Source organism: Metopolophium dirhodum, chromosome 4 (genome assembly GCF_019925205.1).
Source record: "Metopolophium dirhodum isolate CAU chromosome 4, ASM1992520v1, whole genome shotgun sequence".
NCBI classification, from domain to species: domain Eukaryota; kingdom Metazoa; phylum Arthropoda; class Insecta; order Hemiptera; family Aphididae; genus Metopolophium; species Metopolophium dirhodum.
The window spans coordinates 8,333,729-8,358,991 of NC_083563.1; the positions used below are offsets into that span (position 1 = coordinate 8,333,729).

Here is a 25,263-nt window from a genome sequence, read left to right on the forward strand (position 1 = left end):
TGTACAAATGAAAATATTAGTTTTAAATTATTTTATGCAGTTTTTATTTCTTACATTTATTTTATTCAGTTAATGTGGGCTGAATTTAGAATCAAAAGATACGTATTATGTTTGTCGTTAGAGAAACATTTTGGTTATAAATAAATAAAATATTAATTTAACTTTTTTGTTTAGTATACGCAAAATGAACAATTATCAATCATATCTCAAAATAAAAAACGGAAAAAATCATATTATTAGTGCAAACTGCTAATTAAAATTAAATTAAAATTTTCATAAAAACATGATTTTTTTACCAACAATTTTATTTCAAGTTAAAAATTAGTAAAAAACAAAACCTAATAATGTTAATGTTTTGTTTACAAAATATATGTTATTATTTCATTAAATTTTCACTATGAAAAATAAAATTGTATTGGAAGTGTAGTATTGCATCTATACCATTAATTATTTACGATTGTTTATGCGATATAACAATATAATGAAAACAATAAAAATAATAAAATAATACAAAATATGTTATTATTGAACATACATTTCCAATTGAAATTTATATTAAACATAACAAAACATCAGTACTTGTGAATAATATTTAATTATACTTTATAAAAATGTTTTCGTTATTAAATTATAGACGAACTTATTTTTTTCTTATAGGATTAAAGATTACATTTTTGGGAAATCATAAAATATAATATCCATATCATAAAATAATTATTTTGTAATAACGTATAAAATATGGATTTTGTGTTTGTGTACTTATGACATTGATTGAATTTAAGTATTTTTATCTGACAATCTTTTTCTTCAATTCTGGATGTTTTACCGTTAACAAGGCAGTTATATATATTATTAAAAAATATTACCTCTTGTTGATTAATTTGTTTCCAATTATCGTATTGTGTATTTGTTTTTACTGTATATTATAATTGTTAAGAATATAACTTCAATCAATGTTATTTGTCAAATAAAATAATACTAGAACATATTTTATATGTGTTACCCTTAATAAATATATACAAAGGGGAAAATAAATTAATAAGGTAACGGTTAATTTACGTTTAAAAAATATTATATCTTAAAAATCTTTAATTAATGAAGCAAAAAAAAATATTTTTTTAGCGAAATAAAAAGAATTAGATGGACACGGCATCTTACTATAGTATGATTTTTTTTCAAAGTACCTACCTATGCATGATTAATTTAATTTTTTACCAATTAACTCAGTACATTAATTAATGCCTTTCTATATATTATACAACTATTTTAAGACAAGTAAATGCATATAAAATTATTGTTCGATCACAGCATCGTTAGGAAGATAGATAGTAATTTTATAAATATTGTTCAAGTCTAATGACATCATTTATTGGTAGTTTAAAATAATAAAGTATGAACGACGTTTTGTCAGCATATGCCTATTTATACATTTTTAATGTTGAAGTTGAAACCATTGTTTATTTTTATTCGTTTGAAATAATTATCGATTGCACAAAACATTTTTCTATTCAGGTTAAATTATTTTTCGTAAATCTTTGAATACTATTAGTTTATAGTTCGTAATTTTTTTAAATAATTTTTTATACCTGGGAATAATTATTCACTCGCATGCAAAAGTTAAAACGGGTTACGTGCAAAAGCTACAGCTTACAGAATTAGCTTGCAGCCCGTGCAAAGCTTCATTAATAGTGCAACATAAACCTTTGGTCTATGTTTAGTCCGAAAAATACAATACGTATCATTATGCGACCTACCGACATTCTTTTTTTCTTTTTTCTTTTAGTAAATCCGTTCCAGCATAATATTATTATTGTTACTGTATGGTCGTGGGTCACTCGTGCAGTAGTCTTTTAAGATACCTAACAGTTATTTTTTTTTGTTTGCTTTATAACACAACAATATAATTTTAAACTACAATGTGTTTAAATTAAATTTTTTTCCCACCCGTCCTCGAGCTGCAGTGTCGTATAATAATATTATATCGTATTATAGTAGTCGTGTTTAGCGCACAGGGTTAGGTATACAACGCGTCGCGGTGGGTTCCGACCCGCGTGTATTGTACCAGCTCCGTTTGAACGGGGTGCAACAGCGGGGGGGGGGTTGGTTGTCGTCTAATTGAACGTCACCCGCTCGCGGGCGGACTACTATGTACACGCAAAAGCCCTAATAATTATCAGCGGTGACCTTTGTTGTGGCGCAGGTGGCAGTTGACGAGACGCAGACACTCGGTGCCGGGCGGCGGTCGGATCGTGTTCGCCGGCGATCTCTACGTCAAGGGATGGCAGCTGTACAAACAGGGCCAGACCACGGCGCCTCTACCTTCGGCCGGAGAGCCGCCCCCGAGACGACGCAACGCCGACGGCAAGATGTCAATGTGCAACGTACGTTTATCATAACAATAATCGACTACTACAATATTATAATACAATACAGTAATAATATAATAAAACATATAGCGCACGATATTAATAATATTGTTATAACGGTGTACGGGCGTTGTGGTGGCGCCATCGGTCGGTATTACAATCGGGTTAGCGGTGCAGAGGGGCGGTGGTAGTGGTGGTGGGGGGGGGGGGGGGTTGCACCGATCCTCGCGCGACCGTTTGATTCTTCGTCCCCCCCCCACCACCACCAAAGCACCCCTTTTCCGCATGTAACGCACTGTTGCAACGTATTGCGAGTGTACCGTCCGTGAAATCGACTGTGCAAAATCCAATAGGTAATATTGTTATTATTGATTGATTTACCGTACAATTATTTAGCGGAACTATAAAGAATAATAAATTAACCGCACATGGTGTTTTGGCTCGTAAATATAAAAATTTTCATGACCTATCTATAAGGATACTAAAGATATTTTATAATATCTGATTTTTTTTTTTAATATTGTATATGGATGAAAAGGTATTCTATACCGTGCGGGCTTTGTTTAAAACCATGCGCACGGTGATTTCGTGAAATTAACAAAAAAAAAATTTAAATATCCACCTCATTTTAGTAGCGACTTATTTATTTAAACAAACAATTAATACACCGACTATTGCACTTATATGGCAGCTTTTATGATATTATACAATGTGATTATTTTAAAAGTAAACTTTTTAGAGTACCTATTAACGTTTTGGGAAAAGTATTGTTTTTAATAATTTAGTCATTACAAAAACAAATATTTTTTTATCATTATTTTTTTTTTTAAGTTTTTACTTTTTTGAATGACAGTATACATTTTTAATTTAATATTCTGAAGCAAAATATTTTTTCTGATAATTTAAATATATAATTTGTTTTCAAAAAAGTTGGATTGTAATAATGACTTAAATATTATAAAAAATTCAAACATTTTCAAGACAATTAGTTTTTGCTGTTAAATAACATTATATTATTTAAGATATGACATTGTGTAATATTTATACAATTGTAAAATCCTCGAGCTTTTCTTAAAATTAATATTACTAATGCGTGGACCATGGCGTTTTCCCGGCTTCTACAACACAGACTCGCTTAAACTTAAAATTGTAGTGACTTAACCGATCGGTTCGAGCTTTTCAACAAAAATTGGATTGAAGTTATATGATAATAGAAACGTAAATAATTTAATATAATCTTTAGTTAGGGTTTGATGCCTGACTGTATTGAATTTAATACCTGTAACCTGTATTGTAGTATCAGATTTTGTACTGGTATGTGACGGTATAGCATGTACTGGAAAACCATACAATTGATACATACCGGACTACCGTAATACTGGTACATTTTAATAAAAATATAATATATCGCGTCAATGATATTATATACACTGGAATACTTATCATACCGGTACACCGGTATTGATAACACCATCATTGCGTCAAACACAGAAATATAATTAAATTAAAATGCACTTGCCGATATCACAATAAAATAAAATAAAATAAAATTGAATATCAAATTATTTAAAAAGCGTGAATGCGGGTGGTGTCCTCTTAAAACACAAATAATTAACATTTATTTTTATTTTTTTATATGAGCCGAAACTAAAAATAGTATCATACTATTTATATATAATACATATATATATATATATATATTTTTTTTTTATTTTTTTTTTAATATTAGTTATATTTTTTAAAATACACGTCATAATTCGATATTATACAGTAGATACCTACCTACTTCAGTATACCGGTTTAGATACCACTGTTTAAGTGGTATTCGAAAAATCATCCGATATTAAATGGTTTACCAATAACCACGCAATAATATAGGTGTTTATTGTCGTGTTTTTCGAAAAAAAAAATAATTTATTTTAGGAAGTTCAATATTACATATAATATCTATAACCGTTGTATAAAATATGTATAAAACAGAGTCAGCTGGTAACTATTTCATGTAAATGATTGTAAACTGTAAAGTCAAACATACAGACAATTTTAACGACATTAATGATGCGAGAGGATGACGTGTTAAGATTACATACAATTTGAACCATAATTATTACGATTACTCAATAGTAAAGACGTTTTATCTAATTATTTTACCAATTATGGCAACGACGTCGTGTTGCACTCGTTTTGTCGTTGTCGTTGTTTTTTTTTTCGGAAAAACTACATCGATTAACAATTATTTTTATAATTTATGGTTTTGGCTTAAAAAAATAAGCCCCTAGAACATCGTATTATTACTATATACAGTACTGCCCGTCGTCGTTGTAAATACGATAATGTGATAAAATAAAAAGGAACATCAGCGAGAATTCGAAAGTACACCGACCCATATACGTGTATACTACGCATAATATACTGTACCAGCAGCCAAGAATTGGATTTAACGAGCTAGAATTTTTAAAACTGAGTTAATTTAAACTTTTTTTTTTAATTTTAACGAGCTATTTTTTAATTATTTGCTTCTAAAAAATAAACGAGTTTTGTTTAAAAAGTTTATTTAATATTTAATCAAGTTAATTCATTTTTTGTTGCTTTAACTTTTGTCCTCCCGGCCGTGCCGATAAAAAGTATGTATCTGAAATTATGCAATTAAACTGTTTCTTTTGTCGACATATTGCCGAAAGCTGAGTGAATATTTTAATCTGTTTAGGTGTCATAATAATATATACTTCAACGATACAATTGTTAATTGGGTTGATGTGTTAAAAGGAACGTCCTCGTTTAAGATAGGTAGTGTCGTTTCACGTATTATAGTCATCATAATGCAACATAATAATAACGATTATGATTCTTATAGTTCATTGTTTGTATATTTTATCGTAGTAATATAAGTTAACGGTTTTCGTTGGCAACGAAAAATTTGCCAGCGTTTTAGTGTCGTCTTTGGTTGCTGCTCGTGTAATTATAATAAATTTATCGCAACATTAATTTATCGCAATAAATTATATTCGTTGAACGACTGAAAGACTTTTAGCGAAACGATCGGTAATCGGTATCATCACATGTTTTTTTCAAATACAAATAATTGGAACGGTTCGTGCGTAGTGTCGTTTTCACGTCATCATGTCTCAGTAATGGCTCCTCGAGACACAGCTAGTACATGTCTGCACGGGATAATAATATTATCTGTAATTGACGTGTGTTAATAGTTTGTTGGGCAAAATATATAAACAAATAAAATATTAAATGTTTAATCGTGTATAGAAAAATAAATTAAAAACTTACTTTGTCTTTTACATTTTTTAAGTGTAGTTATTTATTTATACCGCGTCGCCGTTTACTTTAGGACTTCAGGTACTTATAAATAGTTGTAAACATTACATTGATAATATAGTTCATCGGGTGCGGTAACTTACTACTCTCTAGTTACCTAGCGGAATTTGGGTATAAATGTATAATTATAATTGTAATGGTGGTTCTTGTTTCAAAATAGGTAACTAAAATTTAAAAAACTGCGTTGCTCGAAAATAAACTATTATGATGTTTATAACAACATCGGAAAAATAATTTTCCTACCTACGTATTTTATAATTCATATTGTATCAGATTTTCGCAATAACAGTACCGAGGGGGTTGCCGTTTTTGAAACGGATCACGTAAAATAAAAAAAAATATATTTTTCTTATAATATACCTAGTCAAAATATTTACCAGCTTTACCGAACAAACATTTTTTTTTAGGGTTTTTCGGAAGACTTTGGGTAGGGAGGGAGGAGTTAAGACTACCCAGATTTCTTGATCCGGTGTAGTATTCTGCTGCATGTAGTAGGTAGTAGTCAGTCTGCGTCCGAGCACCTCTAAATTATAAATATCAATAAAAGTAGTGCTTTCGAACGCGTTCGCAATATAATAGGATACCCATAATAAGAATATATAATTTTTCCTTGCACTTGACTTAAATTAATATAAGTTTCGTTTACCGTGACTACCATCGGATTAATAATTATCGTGAATAACGCGTTTTATCGAGCTATCGTCATCTGTACTAATATGTAATGATAGCGTTTGTTTGTATGTACGGGATAAACTCCGAAACTACTTATTCAACCGTCGTGAAGTTTTTTTTTAAATTAAAGAGGACATCGCAGAGAAGTTTTTAGGCACACATTTAGTCCGATAAAGTTAATAAATAATTGTATATAGTTATAAATGTAGCCTTGTTGTAGGTACCTACTTGCAGAAAAAAACATAATACAATATCGTAGTAAATTTCGTTTATTTTTTTTGACCGGCGCGGGATACGGACGACGATATTGTTATGTATAAAGGTACCTACCGCTGTATATATATTATTATACATTTAGGCATGGCTGCAGATTCCACTGTAACGAACCGTGTCGTTTGTATCCGTGTTTCTGAAAACATTATGCGACAAGTCCTTCAACGCCATATAGCGAACGGGAGCTTTAGTGCGTGCGTGCGTAAGAGAGTGTGTGTGTGTGTGTGATGTGACAATGCTTGACGTACCTATATAATAATACTCGTACATCGTATATATCGTGTGCACCGTGTAATGAACAGAGTAAAATAATAATTTATATACGAGTCACGTGAAATAAAAAACGTGATATTACATGTACCTACAACCGCAACTAACCGGAATTACGTGGAAAACGATGCGCAGAAAATACAACAAGCCATACGCAGACGGCGTGGCACGTGGAAAAATTGCTTTTATAATAAACTGAACATAACCGTAGTATATAACAGCGAGGTATGGTCATCGCGACCAATTCATCGTAAGAACGGGCGAGTAGATTTAGTTGAAAACATGGACAGTCAATAATAATCATGTAGGTAGTCTATATAAGCATTAAAATGATTTCGGTGAATGATTTATACAGTCAGACATAGGTATCCTAACCCTAGTAGACGTTTAAAATTCAAATAGTTAGTGTTGTTTCTATCGATGATATAACATTATAATATGTTGTCATACGCTGCCGCCCGCTGGATTTCTGGATTGCAACTGATAACAGATACCTACTGGAAAAACGTATTACCTACAACTCTGTCTTTTTGCCGCACGGACGATTCGTGATAATAATAATATGCCTATAACATAATAACATTATACAGTCGACGACCGATAGTAATTTATACGTCTGTGTCTGCGCATAATAATAATAATAATAAAATCACGAAGCGATGACCCAGTGAATATCCATCGTGTCATACCTCAATACACTATTATCAATGTTATTATAAACATCATCATATTTTCAATTTTCGACAAAAAATTCAATTATTTATTTTTTTTTAATGGAATTCCTATGGGAGGTAAGAGGTATATAGATAGGTAGTATTATAGTTTCTTGACTCGCATTAATTCTCTGTTTTTGATTTGTAACCGATACGTGATTATTTTACTCCAATATCCCCTGCTACGTTCTTCGTAATCTTTATCCACCCGACCGATCGGAAGCACTGCACATTTAACAAAATATCAATTTATTTATATTATACTCTCAAATTGTTTTACTTCTTTTTATAATAAACACCATGAAACTTAGTTAATAATATGTTAATAATATTATTATGAATAATAAGTATTACACAATTATAGCTACGTTCTTTTTCAAGCAACAGGTACAATTTTATACCAATCAAAATTATGGTTCTGAAATAATGTCTGCCAGAGATTATTATAATTACCTAGTTATATTATAGTATATAGACTGTCATCCCTAGATCCATAGTATGATAGTAAATCGCCAATCACGATTCGTTTTCTTGATATCTATATAGGTACTATATAAACGAGATGATTTTGTTGACTAGTCTTAAAATAAAGTAATTTATTTACTAGAATATAATATTATCATTATCATTGTTGAAGTCTTCACGAATGAAATATTTTTAAATGATTAGAATCAGAATTGATATTTTTGGATGATATCATAATAATATTATAATATAATAATATGATAAGTATATCATACTTCACCATTTAGCAATGTAGTTATAACACTGAAACTTTTACTTCTACCTTTCCGCACTATTATAGTTGTAAGTTATAACTGATTTTCGATCAGCATTGCGGTTCATGAAAGTAAGTTGAGAATATTTAGAGTGCAATTCGCATAGATAATATGAACTTACAATTAATTTAATGTTTTTTTGACGAATCCTTGGCTTTTACTATTATATAAATATGAAAGTTTATCTCCAATAATGGAAAAGGGGTTTTGGTAAATTTAATTAACAATCAGTTTATATTTCGTAGTATTTTATACACAATAATAAAACTGCATTATACATCTAAGTCCCCCACATTATATTTAACGTCTTAAAAGTTAACAATATAACCGTACTTCTGCATCAATCATTGATATTTATTTCCATCGTGCCAAAACGCGAATGTTTAAGGGCAGCAGCTTCATTCTTCATCATTTGAATTATAAAAAAATAAAGGAATTATTTTGTATGTTATACATAATTATAATGAACATTATGGTCTTCTTTAATTATTAAATATCTTAAGACTTAGTAAAGACTTTAAGTACCTACGACCGTCATCAATAATTTAGATGACACTTCAAAAATATTAGAATTATCTACTACCTAAATAATGGAATCAATCGTTTGAAAATCCTGATTGGTTGGTTCTAAACCCAAACTTTTTGAAAAACATGCTCTAGACTTATTATAGAGTTTTGCTTATTCATACAATTTGAACCACTATTAAAAACGTCTTCAATAAACATGTCAAGTCGAGATTCTCTTGAAATTTGTATAGATTTAGGTAATTAATAAAACAAAGAATCAACGTTTAAAAAAATCCGATTTGTAACTAAACCCCAACTTTTGGAAAAATTTAAAAAAAAATTTCCTGGACCAATAGGATTTCATTTAATTTGCACCGTGGTTAGAAACTATTTCGAATGGAACAAGTCAGGATTCCATCAAAATGTGCAGATTTACATAATACGAAGAATTAAAAACTGCAATAAATTTATATATTTTGTACTAATTGTTGATTGTTATATTTTACACAATTCGTGATATTATTTTTCATTACTTTAGGTTATCATAGTGCCAGGCGAAATAATCTAAAATCTTTGCTGTTTGGTCTGTTTAAACTTTTAAAACAAGCGTGTCAAATCTCCATATATGTATAGTTTTTGTTGTGCATCCCAATTTAAAACCATTGATTACTACTACTAGACCCCATATGATGAATAAAAAAAATCCATGCTGAATAAATGGATAATGAGTGAAAAAAAACTATGTGGTGACAAAATATGTGGCCCATTCTACCCGTTTAATGTGGCCCAGGCCTCCTTAAAGGTTGGGCTGGATTAAATTGTTACACTCGGTAGTTAGTACATTTAGGTTTCGTTTTATTTATTACTTATAAAAAAGACTACTATTACAACAAATACACGGCCAACCGCAACTGAAATGTTTTCATATTTACTAAATTAATAACAGAATTAAATGTGCCTGAAACGAATCTATTTTCAACTAGGTATTCAAAGTCCGAAATATACTTACGTACATATATTCGATCCTGTTTTAGTTATAAAATAAATCAAATTTTGTATCTCAACCACTATATTATGCAAACGAATTCCAGTATATTTTATTGAATTTGTTTCAATATAACATGTAAGGCAATCATCCGATATAAGGTTTAAATAAGGAGGGTCTATATTTAAGTATAGTTTCAAAAAATATAATATGAATACAAACTTTTTTACCATGGAAAAAAAATATTTCGTAGTCACATATTGATGTTCAACGCTGTTTACGTGCTTTGCATAACTAAAATCTTCGGAAAATGTAATTTTCCGAATTTGTTGCTTTTATTGCTACTTCTGGGTAGAATTCGAATCACAATATTACTTTGTTAGCATCGTATCGTTTGGTACGGACTACTAAACTCGGAATCAATAGCATTGCCAAAAAAATTCATTAAACCATTTTATGTGTCATATTATAGTAAATTCTGATTTTGTCGATTTCGTGGAAAACACGTAACTTGAAACCTAGTCTTTCTACTCTCATACACCTTTCTGTGTAGTTGCAAGACATCGGAAATGATGAAATTCAATACCAATTAGAGAAAACATTGAAACCTAGATTCGATTTCAATACAAAAGTCGTCATTATTTCTTCAGCGTGTCATAAACGAAAGCTTGTTATATTTGCTAACGAGATGTGTAACCACCAGGGATTGGTTACATTTAATTTGTACTTTTTTAAGCGTTTTCGCCGAATTTCAATATACCCAGTTTTCTAGATGGTATACTAAGCACCTGTAACCTATATTTTATTTTCGTAATACATATTTTTCTTATTAACTAAATTCCTACCAATCAACTTTCACCTTAACGTACCTAAATAATGACAATGGTTATATTTTTAAATTATTAATGATTTAAGTGAAAAGACATTGGCAGAGACCAATATGGTCATTACAATGAACTAATAGGAAAAAAAATTATTAATATTTGACTCATTAAATTGTTGTTGTGAATATTTGTCCATCATTAAAATTCTTCTTTTGTATTTTGTATATATTTTAAATGTATGCTTTACCACAAAATTGTACAAATTTCCTTTCACAAAAATACTATAAAATGCCTTTGACCAAGTCACCTCAACCACTTTAATAGCGGTCTATCAACTCTAATCTTAGAAAGTCAAAACAAAATACTTCTTTTGATGTTTTTCAGCCATAATGAGTAAAATATGACCTGTATGCATAGCATAAATGTATTCAAATTTTAAATTTCTCGTTTTAGTACACACATGTATATAATATTGTATCTACTTATACTTTATTTGAATGAACATATCAACTTAAATTTATCACTAATTTACCATTCACCAAATATAATAATATGATCACGAGAAATGAAGAATTTTCTTTTTGATGGAAAAAATGTACGTTAACATGACCATTAAAATGTTTAAAGAAATATCCACATGCGTGGTTTTAACTACCGATAACCACTATTTGAACTGAACTTTAATTTTAACACCCGGTCGTAGTATCTTTTTTTTGGATTTTACAACGGGATTGCCAAATAGAACTGAACCTGAACGTACTGAAAAGTATCTTTCTTCTATTTAAGATTTGAATAGGATTTAATAATAAGTGGGAAAGTTGGTTAAAAATTATCCCTTTTTGCTAGATTCTATAAAATTTTTGAACTAGAAACGCAATAGTATATATTAATTTTTTTTAGTTTTTCAGGATTTTGAAATATTTTATACTATAAATCAATTAGATTTAGTAACTAATCATAAAAAATGAGACACAAAATAAAAATAATTATAAAGTCATTGGCAATTTTAGTTGCATTCAAATAAGAACAAATATATCACGTCTTAGTTTATAAAAAACAATATATTTAATTTGTATTAATTCACCTAATTTAAAAATTAATTTATTTTAATTTTCACAATAGTTCTTTTTTTTCGGAATCAATCCGTGTATAGGATTAAATATATGAATAAATGTCATTGTGATTAATAAGATAAAATTTGTTTAGTTTTTATTGCCAAAGTACAATTATATTGTTTGGTATTTTATATAAAAACTTATAACAAAATTTAAAATACATAGTAATATTAAAATAATTTTATCATAAAACGATATCTGTTTTATTATTTTCACAAATGCATAAAAATTCCTTAATACCCATCATGGTTGAACAATATTTTATAGAAAATTAAAACAAATAAATAACTTTACGTTTTAGCTTTAACATTACCAATTATAGCTTTATTATGCTTTACTACCAATAAACGAGAATAAGTTAGCTTAATGTAAATTTCCAAGCTGAACAGGAAAAAACTTTTTAATCTATTTTATGATACAAAAAAAAGTCAAAAATTACCGATTACCACGGCCATTAGTCTTATTTATATTTCAAATCTCTACTCATAAAAATTCGATTGTATTTTAACGTTATAAAACATAAACGTAAAATAAAAAAAATACATCAGATTCATAAAACAGTATTGATCTGATATTGGCTATCCCATTAACGATTAAGTATTTTTTTAATACGTATGTGATTCTTTAACTGACGGTTTTGTTTAGTTGGTAGTTTTTCGAATGATATTGTTGTCAACAACATGTCAATGACTAATAAGAAATAAAAAAATAAAAAATGAAAAATGGCAAAGCAAAAATATAATACGCATCATTTCCACTCGATTGATAAGTGGCGGTATTGTAGACCACTCTGCCGACTAAAATGTGTTTTTCTCAACAAAAAAAAACCACTTAAAAATATACGACGCCATAATAGTTCGTTTCATGGCACAGTGCAAGAAGTGTATGGTTCTACGTGGTCATTCCCCATGCTGTCGTTCGATTGCGTCATCCGGTTTCCAACTTGGATCCGCTCCACTGGGAATATAGTTCAGTCATGTCTCATATTTGGATAAGTTAGACTAGTGTCATGCATAGATTAATAAGGTATCCATACATAGATAGACAGATCGCATTATCTCTCCAATACCCACTTGTGCTAAACATTGACAACGTTATTAGATTAATTTTAATGAACAATAATTAGAGGAAAATATAATATGTATAGTATGTATGTACAACAGTACAACACTAATGACTATCACTCACCACTATACGATGGGTTGATACCACGGCAGTTAACTATTATTTCATTACAATCTGTGTGCCTAATAAAGTTCCACTGATTTTCCATTGATCTTTGTTTTTATTTCGATTTAAAGTTTCCGCAGACATTTAAGCATATATAATATACGCTTTCAGGTTCACAATTGAATCCAGAATTATTATTATCCACTTACCGCGGTATATTATTCTGTTTCGTTCTTTCTAGATCTCCTAGCAATTTATTCGAGTACATTCGAGTACCACCACGAGTCTCTAGTGACTAATTGTGTTACGTGTTTTCAACAACATCAAAGGGAATATTATTATTACTTTTATTATTATAATTTATAAGGTTTTTTACAAAAAAAATTTAATAAGATTGCATTTGATCCAACACAACGTAATATCACGATATAATATTATATAATATAACGAACATGCATTAACGTAGTAATAAATACGTGGCACAAGTGCAGACGTTTACTATAATATTATACAGGAGGACGACAAATATAATATTTTGTTCCTATTATAATATGCAGAGCCATTAATTTCGTCGTCGTCTTTAATGAAAAAAAAAGTGCGTGCCGTTTTCAACCTTCCCCGCTCGTAGGGTGTGAATTAAAAAGCTGTAGCGCTCCTCGTATAAGTACATGGATTACAGAAATAATATAAGTAATGTATACATTTTAATAGGTACTAAATATAATATATACTGGAAAATTCATCAAGCATGATCACCCTCGGTGTACGCTTTAATTATGCATTTATTCAAATTCTGATTTTTCGAGATTTTAAGTACACTATATTAAGGACCATATTTTTAAATACTTTTATGTTTTTAAGGCATCTAAGGAATGTCGTGTAGCGATACAAAAACGCCTAGAACCTTCTTTTTTATCGTGAATATCGTTAAGCCAATGATTTTATTTTACTCAATACAAACGAGTATTTGCTGAGATATTAACAGTTTTATTATGCTTTAACATAACCTTTCAGTGCCGTTAAAAAAATTAATTAAATGACAAAATGAGCTTGTTGGTAAATCACCCTGATGCGTATATTCTAAAATGTGTTATTTATGGTGTTAATTTGCAAAAAAAAAAATACAAGTGACTATTATATTCAAGAACTCCTTGCAGAGTGCACTTAAACAAAATGTGCTTCTTTTGTGATACCTGACAATTGTATGTACGCCTCGGTGAATCAATTTCGAAAGCCTCTATGACACGTCATTTTCGGTTAAGTGAAAACCGTATATAGGTACCTTATACCAGCTACGTATCGTTTACTTGGGAAATAATTCGAGAGTGAAAAAAACGAGAACGGTCTTACATCGAAACTAAATACCATTTGAAATATGAGTGTTCAGTGAATAATACAATATTATATACTAATGCAGTATTATATTATTTTGTAATATAGGCTGTGCACGTACACCGCGTTATATTAACAGACGCTACCTATTCTATTCGGCTTTATTATTAACAACACTTTCCGAGTTTTCGAATTTATTAACACGACATACGATACGTAGGTATACGATAAATTGTAACGTCGCTCGTATATTATTATTATGATTATATTCCAAAGGTACAGTGCTTGTATATTATTATTTTTCACTCTTCCGTTTTTAGTTTCCCTGAAGAGAATAATAATATGCACGATGCATTATTTTATTTATTTTTTTGTTTGCCAATTTGAGCGAAATATTTAATTTTGGACTGTTTTTGTTATTGTTCCTGTTTTTCTTTTTATTTGTTCGCAGAACATCATAATATTGGGGAGTAGAGGTACTCGGGCTCTTATCGCAAAAACGAGTTCTCGCGCGCTGGCCGAGTGCGAGATCATTATACGCCCGGGGCGCCACCGTTAAATATCCTCCTCCATAAATTCGATAAGTAACGGTCTATTTTTTTTTTATCTTTTATCGAGGGCCATCGCGCGCGTGGGCCATTCTTAAAACGCTGTTTCGTCCTAATTACGGAGAAAACTGTCTTTAACTTACGCCACTTGGCCATTTTTTTAAACGTGGTTTTTTCGTCGCTTTCACGATCGTAACTGTAAATTTTATAATCTCAGTACGAATAAATCATAAAATCATCCATGGGAAATCCAAAGGGTAGACACCACAATAATTCATAAATTCGTTTATTCTAGCAAAAAGCAAAAATTGAATGGATTCACTTCAATGTGCAGGATATTATGTTATTCGCCGGTCCTTAGGTCTAAACGTGTGTACGAGACGAGCCTCGAGAAAATGTACGATTACGGAGAGGACATCTCGGCGTCGAGTGGGAGGGTGGAAACGTAAAGAGTACTCTTCGGTAATGTCTATTTCAGAGAGATTTCTATGTCGGGGTCGTCTGAAAACAAACATTTTTACCGATATTGTATCGAACAAACGATATTATACATTGTACACTGCTGTATATACTATTATATTATTATTATGTTTCCAAACTTCAGTGGGTAAAATACGTGACCTAGACAAAATGTCGCATCAAGATGCTATTTACATCGGGGTGTGGGAATAGCCGGGCGCGTCCAAAAACCATTTGAAATTAAAATTTACGACCACTGCCACTGCCGCCCCAAAGCCCAGAGCAGAAATTGACATCGAATGGGAGGGACACACAAAATGCGTGTTATTCGCCTACAAAGCAATTTCTGTTATAGTACTATACGGCTTGTCGGAACAGAGTCGAACGTAACCGGAACTACCGTTTTATTACTATATGTATGTATATATATATATATATAATATATTATATATGGGTGTGTATAATGTATAATATATCGAATTTAGACCGTAAAATGAATATAAACGCGAATCTAAATACTACTATAAGCTTTTATGTTCTTTTTTTTTTTTACTATATACATTTTTACACAATACGGTGAAGTATTGTGCAGTACCTATATTATCATTTTTACATCTAGTAAAAGTTAATTTATAACGACACCCGAAATTTATTTAAAGATACAAATTGTTTAAGTCGACTAAAAATAAATGATATTGATGTTGATTCAATGATTAAGTCAAATATTATACATTTAATTGAGTAGTAAATACTAGTAATATATCGAGTCATATATTATTCTTTTTCTCGACTAATTACTCAATTCATTTAAAACGTTCAACATTGTTTTATTTCAATTATTGAAACATAATATCAAATCAGTTTTATGTTTTTAATTAGACTACTTAGAATTCCTTACTATATATTATTTACTTCAAATAAGACTTCTGTTAATTCGCAGTTTATTATATGTGTAACTATCCATTAGGTACTATGAAAAATATAAATAACTGATGTGCTTGAGAGTTTTAATAAATTACAATACTTAAAACTGTGATTCTTCCAAGCAAATTAATTTATTTCTAAACTCATATTATAAACTTATTGTTTTTAAAACTTTTTTATATTGTTCTTATATTCAGGTCAACGCAATCATACTATTATGAATACATCACTATAGAAAACAATAAACGTAAAATGTCATGTATACACAAATCGATAAATATTATTAAAGTCTAACTCAGAAAATAATTTTTAAACGTACCTATACTAGTTACCGTAACTGTTATTTCCAATCTCAATTCTAAAAAAAAACCCAACTGTACATTTTTCATACGATTTTTCATTTTTCCATTTTCCAATTATTATTTTCATTGTAATAATATTATACATCGTTCTTTGATGTATTATATAACCTAAAATATCTTCTGTAGTCCTCCGAATTTTGACCGTTCAAAGTTGGCCGAAATAATAAAATGAAAAAAAAATGTTTTATATAATATAATATGGATATAAGTAATATTATAAAAAGACCTAAGATTATGTTACAAATCAAAAGCTATAAACTTCCTCAGTGGTCTGCTCAAACATTTCCCCATGGGAGCTCTGAGAAATGTGGTTAAAAAGGAAAGGGTCCGTGTGTTCTACTGTTATACGGATTGTAGTAAAATTTCGTGAGTAAAAATTTTTATAATTCGACAGACCTAAAAAAGCGATCTTCAGAATAATATCATGTTCAAATAACGCTAGGAAAAAATATGTTACCCGAAAGACGCAAGAATGGAATAAAAAGAAAAAAAAAATACCAGAATCTGAATAAATGTTATTTAAAATATTAAAGAAAACGACGGGAATCTACAAAAAACTATATTCATAATTCATTTAGCTCCTCTAAAAGTAATTAACAACTTTCGTTTTATCGCTGACTTAATTATTGTAAGTACGAAAAGAATAATATAGAAGGTAAATTGAACCTATTCAATGTTTATTGAATATAAATCATTATAAAATATTACATATTTTTCATCACATTTAAATAATTTATTTAAAAAAATGCACAATTTGCACGATGACATAAATTATATTTCGAATTCAACTTGTTGTACTACTAAAACAAAAATCATTAAATTAAAAACAATAACTGCTAATAGTAACCTAAGTATGTAAACACCATACAAGTATTATGTAAAATTAAAATATGTATTAAAGTATTCTTAAATAATATGTAGGCTGACAGATAGTCTCAACTCAGAATCGTTTTTTCGAGGATATGCAATTATTTATCATTTAATATTAAAATTTAATAGATCGATTACAGTGACCTACTCTTGATACCTACTATGCAGCATAAAGTGTTTCTTAGTTTTTATTTAAAAATTAGTTTCCTAATCATTTTAAATAATTCATACAATAATATAAATAATCAATTAGATAATAATCTATAACCAATGCGGTTTGTATTTTATGTATTTATGTATTTAAAACTACAACTCTGCCCGTTAATAATATTATTATTATGTAATGAAAAAAAAAAACTACACGTTTGCATAACAAATATTCGTTAATTATTCAGAGTGCTCGTGGTTTTGCAAAATTAACCTCTAATAATGACATTATTATGTGATCGTTTTCATTGTTATTATCATTATTGGGATTGGACAGTTAGTATATTATTATTATATCTACTATCTAGGTAATAAAATGCCCCGATAATGATTATCGGTTCGTTATTACCGATACGCCCTCGTTTCTTTTTCCCATTCCGATATCCTCTTGTAATTACAGCCCACCCGCCACCGCCTGCACAGTTAGAGTCGCACTATAAATACAAAATAACCAGCATTTTCCGGTTGCATATTTTATGAGGTACTTCAAAATAAGCAATTCTGATTATTTGTTTTTATTTCCAAGTCAATAATTGAAGTTTACTAAAAAAAAAAAAACGCATATTGCATGTAGTACCTATATATTATACGCACTGGGTAATCAACGTGAGTTAATTTTTTATGTCTAAAAAATGTTACGGTAATTGTTTTCCTTTATTTTTCTTTCTAGTCGATTCTGCAGGCCAATAGCCAGCTACTTCAGTCAGAATGTGGTGACTAAAATATAACATCGTTTTTCATTTCCACGGAAAACCCGTTCAATCCGATCGTACGCGCTTCGTGCACCGTTTTAGTGTCATTAATTTTATCACTGGCGCGGCTCCGAGAGTCCTTGGCCGGCGGCGCTTAAGTTATTTATGTCTTCGCACGTATTCCACACGTAATCAGGTTTGCCGAGCTACGGTGGCGGCGAGCAAAAAAAGGAAAAAAAAGAAAAGAAATAGGCGTAAAATGTCAAACAATAACCTTCGAACCGAACGAGTTTTCCCTTTTCCGAAATTCTCCTGTTCCCCCGCCGCCGCGTCAACCGTATAAATCAAAATTACGTACACGGCCTATACACGCAAACATCCTACCCGCACCCACACACACCCACACACACCCCTACTAACCGACACAGCCACCGCCGCCGCCGCCGAGTTTCGTGACGCGATACTATGCAAACGGAATTTTTATTATCTCGCCGATACACGTGGAAAAAAATCTTCGGACATTGCGGTTTCCTTCACCCGTTCCCGCGTCGCAGCTCGACGTGTCGCGTACAACATCAAAAATTGTATACACGACAAAATACACATTCCACTCTCCCCATCAAGCCCCTCCCCCCTACCCTCCTACGACCCGCTCGTTCTCGAGCCCCGCACTACCGAGCGCAGTAATAATATCTCCCCTTCGCGCGCGGGGATTTATATTTTTTTATTTTTTTTTACGAGGGTAAGTCCGCCTCGGTTGTTGAATACTGATGGCGTTTTTAAGGCGCATCAGTGTTGACGGGTGTGCAAGGGGCGACACGGCCGAGCTTTGAATATTGACACAAGTACCTACTATAATACCTGTGCGCGTGACGTGAATTTTACGGTCAAACGCTAATGTAACTATACTGAGATTTTTTTGCTCGCCTCCCTCCACACGCGCACATACCCTTATGTATAATAATATTATCCTTGTCCACGACTACCCTACATACCCCGAACGCTTCCGCTTGCACCGACCCTACCACACCTGTTATTTCCGATAGTCGTCTTACGTGTGCATAGCACCTATTACGTATAGGTATACCTAATTATAATAAATTCCGCGGTGCCGTCTAACAGTACTTTCCCGACGTAACGCGTAAGCTAAGATCGAAAACGCTGACGTAATAGCACCGTGGATAGAGTCCATCGAAAACACATTCATATTATACGGTAGAGCGTATAAAAAACGGATTATATAAATAAAAATTCGACCATCTGTGGACCGTGAATCGAAAATCGTATTTACGGATTAGTGTAAACGTGGTTAACTTTAAGTTTATTTAATAGGTATCATTTTTTTTTTGATATTAGCTGCTACCGCACAAAATATACCGTATGTAGATCGAAGTAATAAATAGTATTTACGGTATGCTACCTGTATTCATCGTACCAATGGATTTTGGTCTGTATTCTCGTCAAGCACGCATGTCATAGTTTCAACATTGAATTAATCTTAATATTATTTGAATTTACTTGTGTCGCCATCAATCAGGAATGCAATTTAGAAATGCAATTATCTCAATAACATGCATTATATTTTAATGTATTATATAATACATTGTTTCAGCATAAAGTTGATATGTGTTGGTTGAGAATAAGCAAAACTGTGGAGGTTTTAAAAATTAATTGAGTAGACATTTGTCATGCATTTTACTTAAAGTAATTTTGATACATAATAATGTAAAATGAGTGTGTGCGTGTGTGTATATATGGACTCAAAACTATCTCGACCCAGTTTTACTAAATTTATGTTCATGGCTTAAAGTGTATCGTAATAAATTACTTCAAAATATTGTTTTAGAAGAAAAAAAACTACTTAAAAGCATTAATGGTAATGGATACTTTGACGTTTTAATGGATAAATCGTTAATTATATTCAGATACGATCACTTGAAACATACATAAATAGTTATCTAATTCCTAACATTCGTTTACGAAAAATAAAAAATTAAAGCTCCGTGATACACACTCAACTATAATAGTACTAAACGATTTTGATAATCTTTGTTTTACAGGAAACCAATCATTATTTTTTGATGGAATATGTCTGTATGCAGCATAAATATATTATTATATGTATACACTCAAGTAAGCGGATACATATTATATAATATAATGAAACTAGTATTGTGCAAAGCCATTACAAGTATAAGATCCCAAGTACTTTATTTTTACATTAACGTCAGATGGGTTTCGTAGCAAGAAATAGTAATTGAAAACGTATTTAATGTAAAAACAATTTCTCAGAAGATAACCAAACAAGTGTTATTTCCGTGTCATTGTTGTTGTTATTATTATTATTATTACTACTACACAATTTTTTGCCACGACTTTAGCTCAGGTCTCTCTTCCTTCCGACCCTTTTCACTATTAACAACGAGAAATATGGCCGTAAAAGGATTAAAGGACACGATTTATAGGGGCTACGCGGAGCAGCCGCCTGCGTTGTTAAAAATGAATTATGGGAATAAGGTTCGTAATGAATATATGAAAGAAGAGAGGGAAAAAATTTTTTTTTATATATACAGTTTGTATACTACCTGAAGCTGCCCTATATAATAATATCCTACTCGCACACTGCAGCACGTAGACGGTCCCGTCAGAAGCGTATATTATTATATTCTATAGAACACACACGGGAGAATCATTCGCGTTCATTGTTTTACGCGTTTTTCGTTGGTACTTTTTTTTCACGCTTTTTCCAAAAACTCTCGTGGATAAATCTGCTTCGGTCGGACCAGCAGCTCCAGCATTGCGTATACTGTGACGTTTACACGTCAACGTCACAGTCGAGACGACCTTGAACAGCTCTCAATGCGTATATATATTCGTTTTTACGAAAACACCGTCTGCAGAGGTCTACTTAGCCGGGGGTCTAGTGTGAGTGTGTGTGTGATAAGTATACATGTAGATAAGTACAAAAGTTTCCACTCAGATGTCTAGCGTTCTGGCGTAGCGTCACCGATAAATCTGAAATACACACAATCGACGGGAATCGAATTCAAAAAGAGCAGGCAACACCCTAAACAAACAGTATATGGTACCTACAACACGCATATTATGTATATTATAACGTATAGGTACTTACATACAATGACATCTTCTTGCGTGTATAATATCATACTCGCGAGCGGCTCATCTGAATTGTTTTCGTTAATTCATTTGTTTTTAATCCTAACAAAACTATGATACAGCTACTCCACACAACTGTTTTAGTTTATCGTCTCGCTGTATTAGTTTCCACCGACGACCGTTACACGTCTGAACGAATTTCGGTTAGGACGTGGTCGTCTGCTGGTATGGATTTGAGTTCTCCAGTCGCTATTTATCCTATTATTCGTACCAACACACGTTTTAGGGGTGGCTCTCGACACACCATATAGAATCTACACGAAAACGGTGTAGTCGTTGCACCCGGAAGTAGCGACGCGTATACGTTCCCTAATATACTACATCCGGTCTGCGATTCGCGCGAAAAGTTCTATATGCACCGCAGAGGCAGTATATATAATACGCGGCGACCGGCTCTGTAATATGTGTATGTATAGACCACGCCAAAAACGGGCTAAGTGAAAAGTCTTGTAAGTGGTCGAAGTATATATTATATCATACATACGGAAACCCCGAACCTTCTCCCTGCACCGACACCACCAACGACGCCCTGTGAGCTATATCGTTATAAACCACCCCCGTCAAGCTCTTTTTGTACACCCTTTTTTTTTTTTCACAAAATATACCATGTACGTGTATACAGAGTGATTGTTTTATCGTAAACCAGGCAATACCATCGGGGAATATGGGGATATGGGTATGAGATGTATCGATAAATGATTTGATTATAAGGGTAAATACCACGGACAATCGTAGAAAACGTAAAATATTGTGATCTTAATTTAAACGTTTAGAAATAACTCGAATTCCTCGAGATAATATCGTTTGGATCACTTCAATAACAATCATGTATATAATATATATTATGTGCAAAGTGTATACATAATATATGAGCTTGTGAAAAGTAACAGCCGTGATCTTGGATCAACGACAGTAAAAAAACACAAAATCCGTCTGGTTACGCAATTTCGCTCTAAATAATCGTGAGGAATAATAAAATAATATGAAGATTTACCGGAACGTTATCGAATCTATGTGCACCGTAAAACCACCAGTAATCATGGGGGTTTTATATTATGATATAAAAGTAATAGTGAAGTATAATAATATTATAATATATTAATATTAGATAATAGATAGAAGTATAGAACGTACTACACACTCGCTGTACGGCATACTATATAAGCCGGATTGGAGTTTTCGGGGCCTGTAGAAATTGTGTAATATTTGTATTGGATGATGTCTTCAAAGCGGAAACTATTCAATGAAATACGTAAAAGCGTTTGAATACCTAATATGAAATTTTATCTTGTATATTTTTTTAATAATATATAGAGTTTGAAGGATTTTAAAGGATTTTGATAAAAAAAAAAAAAAAAAATGTTTAATTTTAAATGTATAACTACGTATTGCATTTATAAATAACAAATTTACAAATTTAGTGTTATTCAAAAAATATTAATCGTAGGTAATAAATTTAAACTATTCACTCTTATTTTTTTTAATACAATGACATTTGAAAAATATTTAGTCTAATTTTAAATCTATTATACCACGAACCTAATTACGTTTTACACTGTATTGTGATATTGACTTATAAGTTATAATAATACTAAATTATAATATTTTATTAATAATATGGTATGTTGGTAAATTCATTTCAAAATACTAATACTATAATTATAGTTGTACTACTATATTAGAGAAATAAATTAACACGATAGTCATATAAATTAATTATAAAATATCCTTAGAAATAGAGGTTGACACGCTGTCTCCGATCACAGTCGTTTTTCTCGTGCAAACAAGTTTAAATTTAACACAATATTATATCCGTTACAGTGCAACTTACTCAATGAAGAGATAAACTCACAAACGTACTATATATTAGCTATATATTATACTTTCTCGGGGAGGATTTTTGTTTGCATTAAAGTGTCCACATTTTTACAGAGTGCATTAAGCTTTATGGTATATACCCAGAGTGCATATTTTACCGCAAATAATGGATATAGTTTCGAGTGGTGCAAAATCCTACGAGGTCCATAAAAATAGCCGATATTGAATAATAACAAAATAATACTTCCCCTTTTGTGTTACAACCGAAATTTCGAGATTTTCCGTGGATAAAATTTTGTTTTTCTGCCGTAGAATTTCTTGATACCGCGTATACCTAGTAAAATTATTACCGAATCGATATTCCTGTGCGCGCGCGTATTATATAGATCGAGACGATGCGGTGGCCTATTATTGCGACGGTGTAATTCCGTCGCAATGCGTACCCACTGCTGCGGATAGACGAAATAAATCCGACGACGAGAGGTTGGTCGACCGCGAGGTCGTGATTTCATCGTCTTCGTAATTTTTTTTTTTTAGGGAGAAAAAATTATATCGATAGTATGGTGTACAAAGAAAGGCTTCGAAGCATGAGAAGATGTTCCGAATCCCCGTCCTCTATTTAATCGATTTATTATCATTATATTTTTTCAACCTAACCGAACCGGTGTGTACTGTATAATATTAATTCAAACGGCTAAAGTATATAATATTTTTAAATCGACAGTTTCATAAGTTATTTAACATTTAATTAACTACGGGCTGTTTGGTAATTTATTATTAACGATTACTCTCCTTGACAGCAAAAGCATGATTAAAAAAGCTGTTCATTGTTCTAATACGTTCGAAATGTAGAGGGAAAAAAAGTAGATTTATAATCTTAATTATTTATATTTATTTTAATCGACAAGAAACGCGTTTCAGTAATTGTGTGTATTGTACAAGGTCCGCGCATGTGTGTAACGATAAACAATACAAATAAACCCCCATGGCACGATAAAATATAAGAAAAAAAATCGTTTCGAATTTTTAATGCACCTAGGGTCAATAAAGGTACTTCTTGGAAGCCACTCGGAAGATTCCCGGACGTATAAAAAAACGCGTTAAAAGCCTGTCCCGATAAAATATTGAAAAGTACTCGGTATTTTGCGTCTTTATTTTGTCTAGACCACCCCATCAGGCCGACGACGGTTTTTAATTAATCAATGACAATGCAAGCCGCCCACACCCCTCCGACACTTGAAACTATTTTCTGTGCGTTAAGTTTTCATCGCAGCAACTCTTTAATAAATTACATTATATTATTTGGTTTACAAAACATAATAACTGTGAATGCTGCTTAATTGAACTCGATTCCAGTCGTAAATCCTCGAGCACTAAAACATGTACTATAGGACTTCTCGCGTTCATAATACCATACTTAATAAAAAATACTCATATGCATAATATATATATGCCAAAATATTATCTGAAAAAATAGTTTTTATAATATCGCTACCGTGCAATTTTTCGATTCGTGTGAATCGGTATATTGTACCAATTTACTTTCTGCGTGGTCTACAGCCATAATATCAATAATAGTACTAAATAATTGTGACTGTGAATTGAAACCTACTCGTTGGCACAATTAATTTCGGAAACGAACGAACAATCAGTTCATTATGAAACTACGCAGAATGGAATAATAGTTACAGTTATTCACGATACCGCGTTATTACCCACTTGAACAATTTTTTTTTTCATACAAAATATTATGTAATTATAAACCCAATGCTAGTTCTAGTAGTATTTTCTTAGTGAAATAAAATTCATACCATCCCACTCCCCCGACCCCATCAGGTAAAAATATTTATCAGTTAAACTTTAAAATTAC

The 25,263-nt window shown here is 31.3% G+C and overlaps 1 protein-coding gene across 1 annotated transcript in view; it reads left to right on the forward strand.

Annotated features, from left to right (window-relative positions):
- The window catches only part of LOC132943537 (protein O-mannosyl-transferase TMTC1-like), a 117,997-nt gene that overhangs the window by 90,086 nt on the left and 2,648 nt on the right, over positions 1 to 25,263 (forward strand). Inside the window, exon 14 of the mRNA XM_061012578.1 lies at positions 2,201 to 2,381. Coding sequence (XP_060868561.1) covers positions 2,201 to 2,381 — 181 coding nt within the window. The remainder of the gene's footprint in view (positions 1 to 2,200; positions 2,382 to 25,263) is intronic.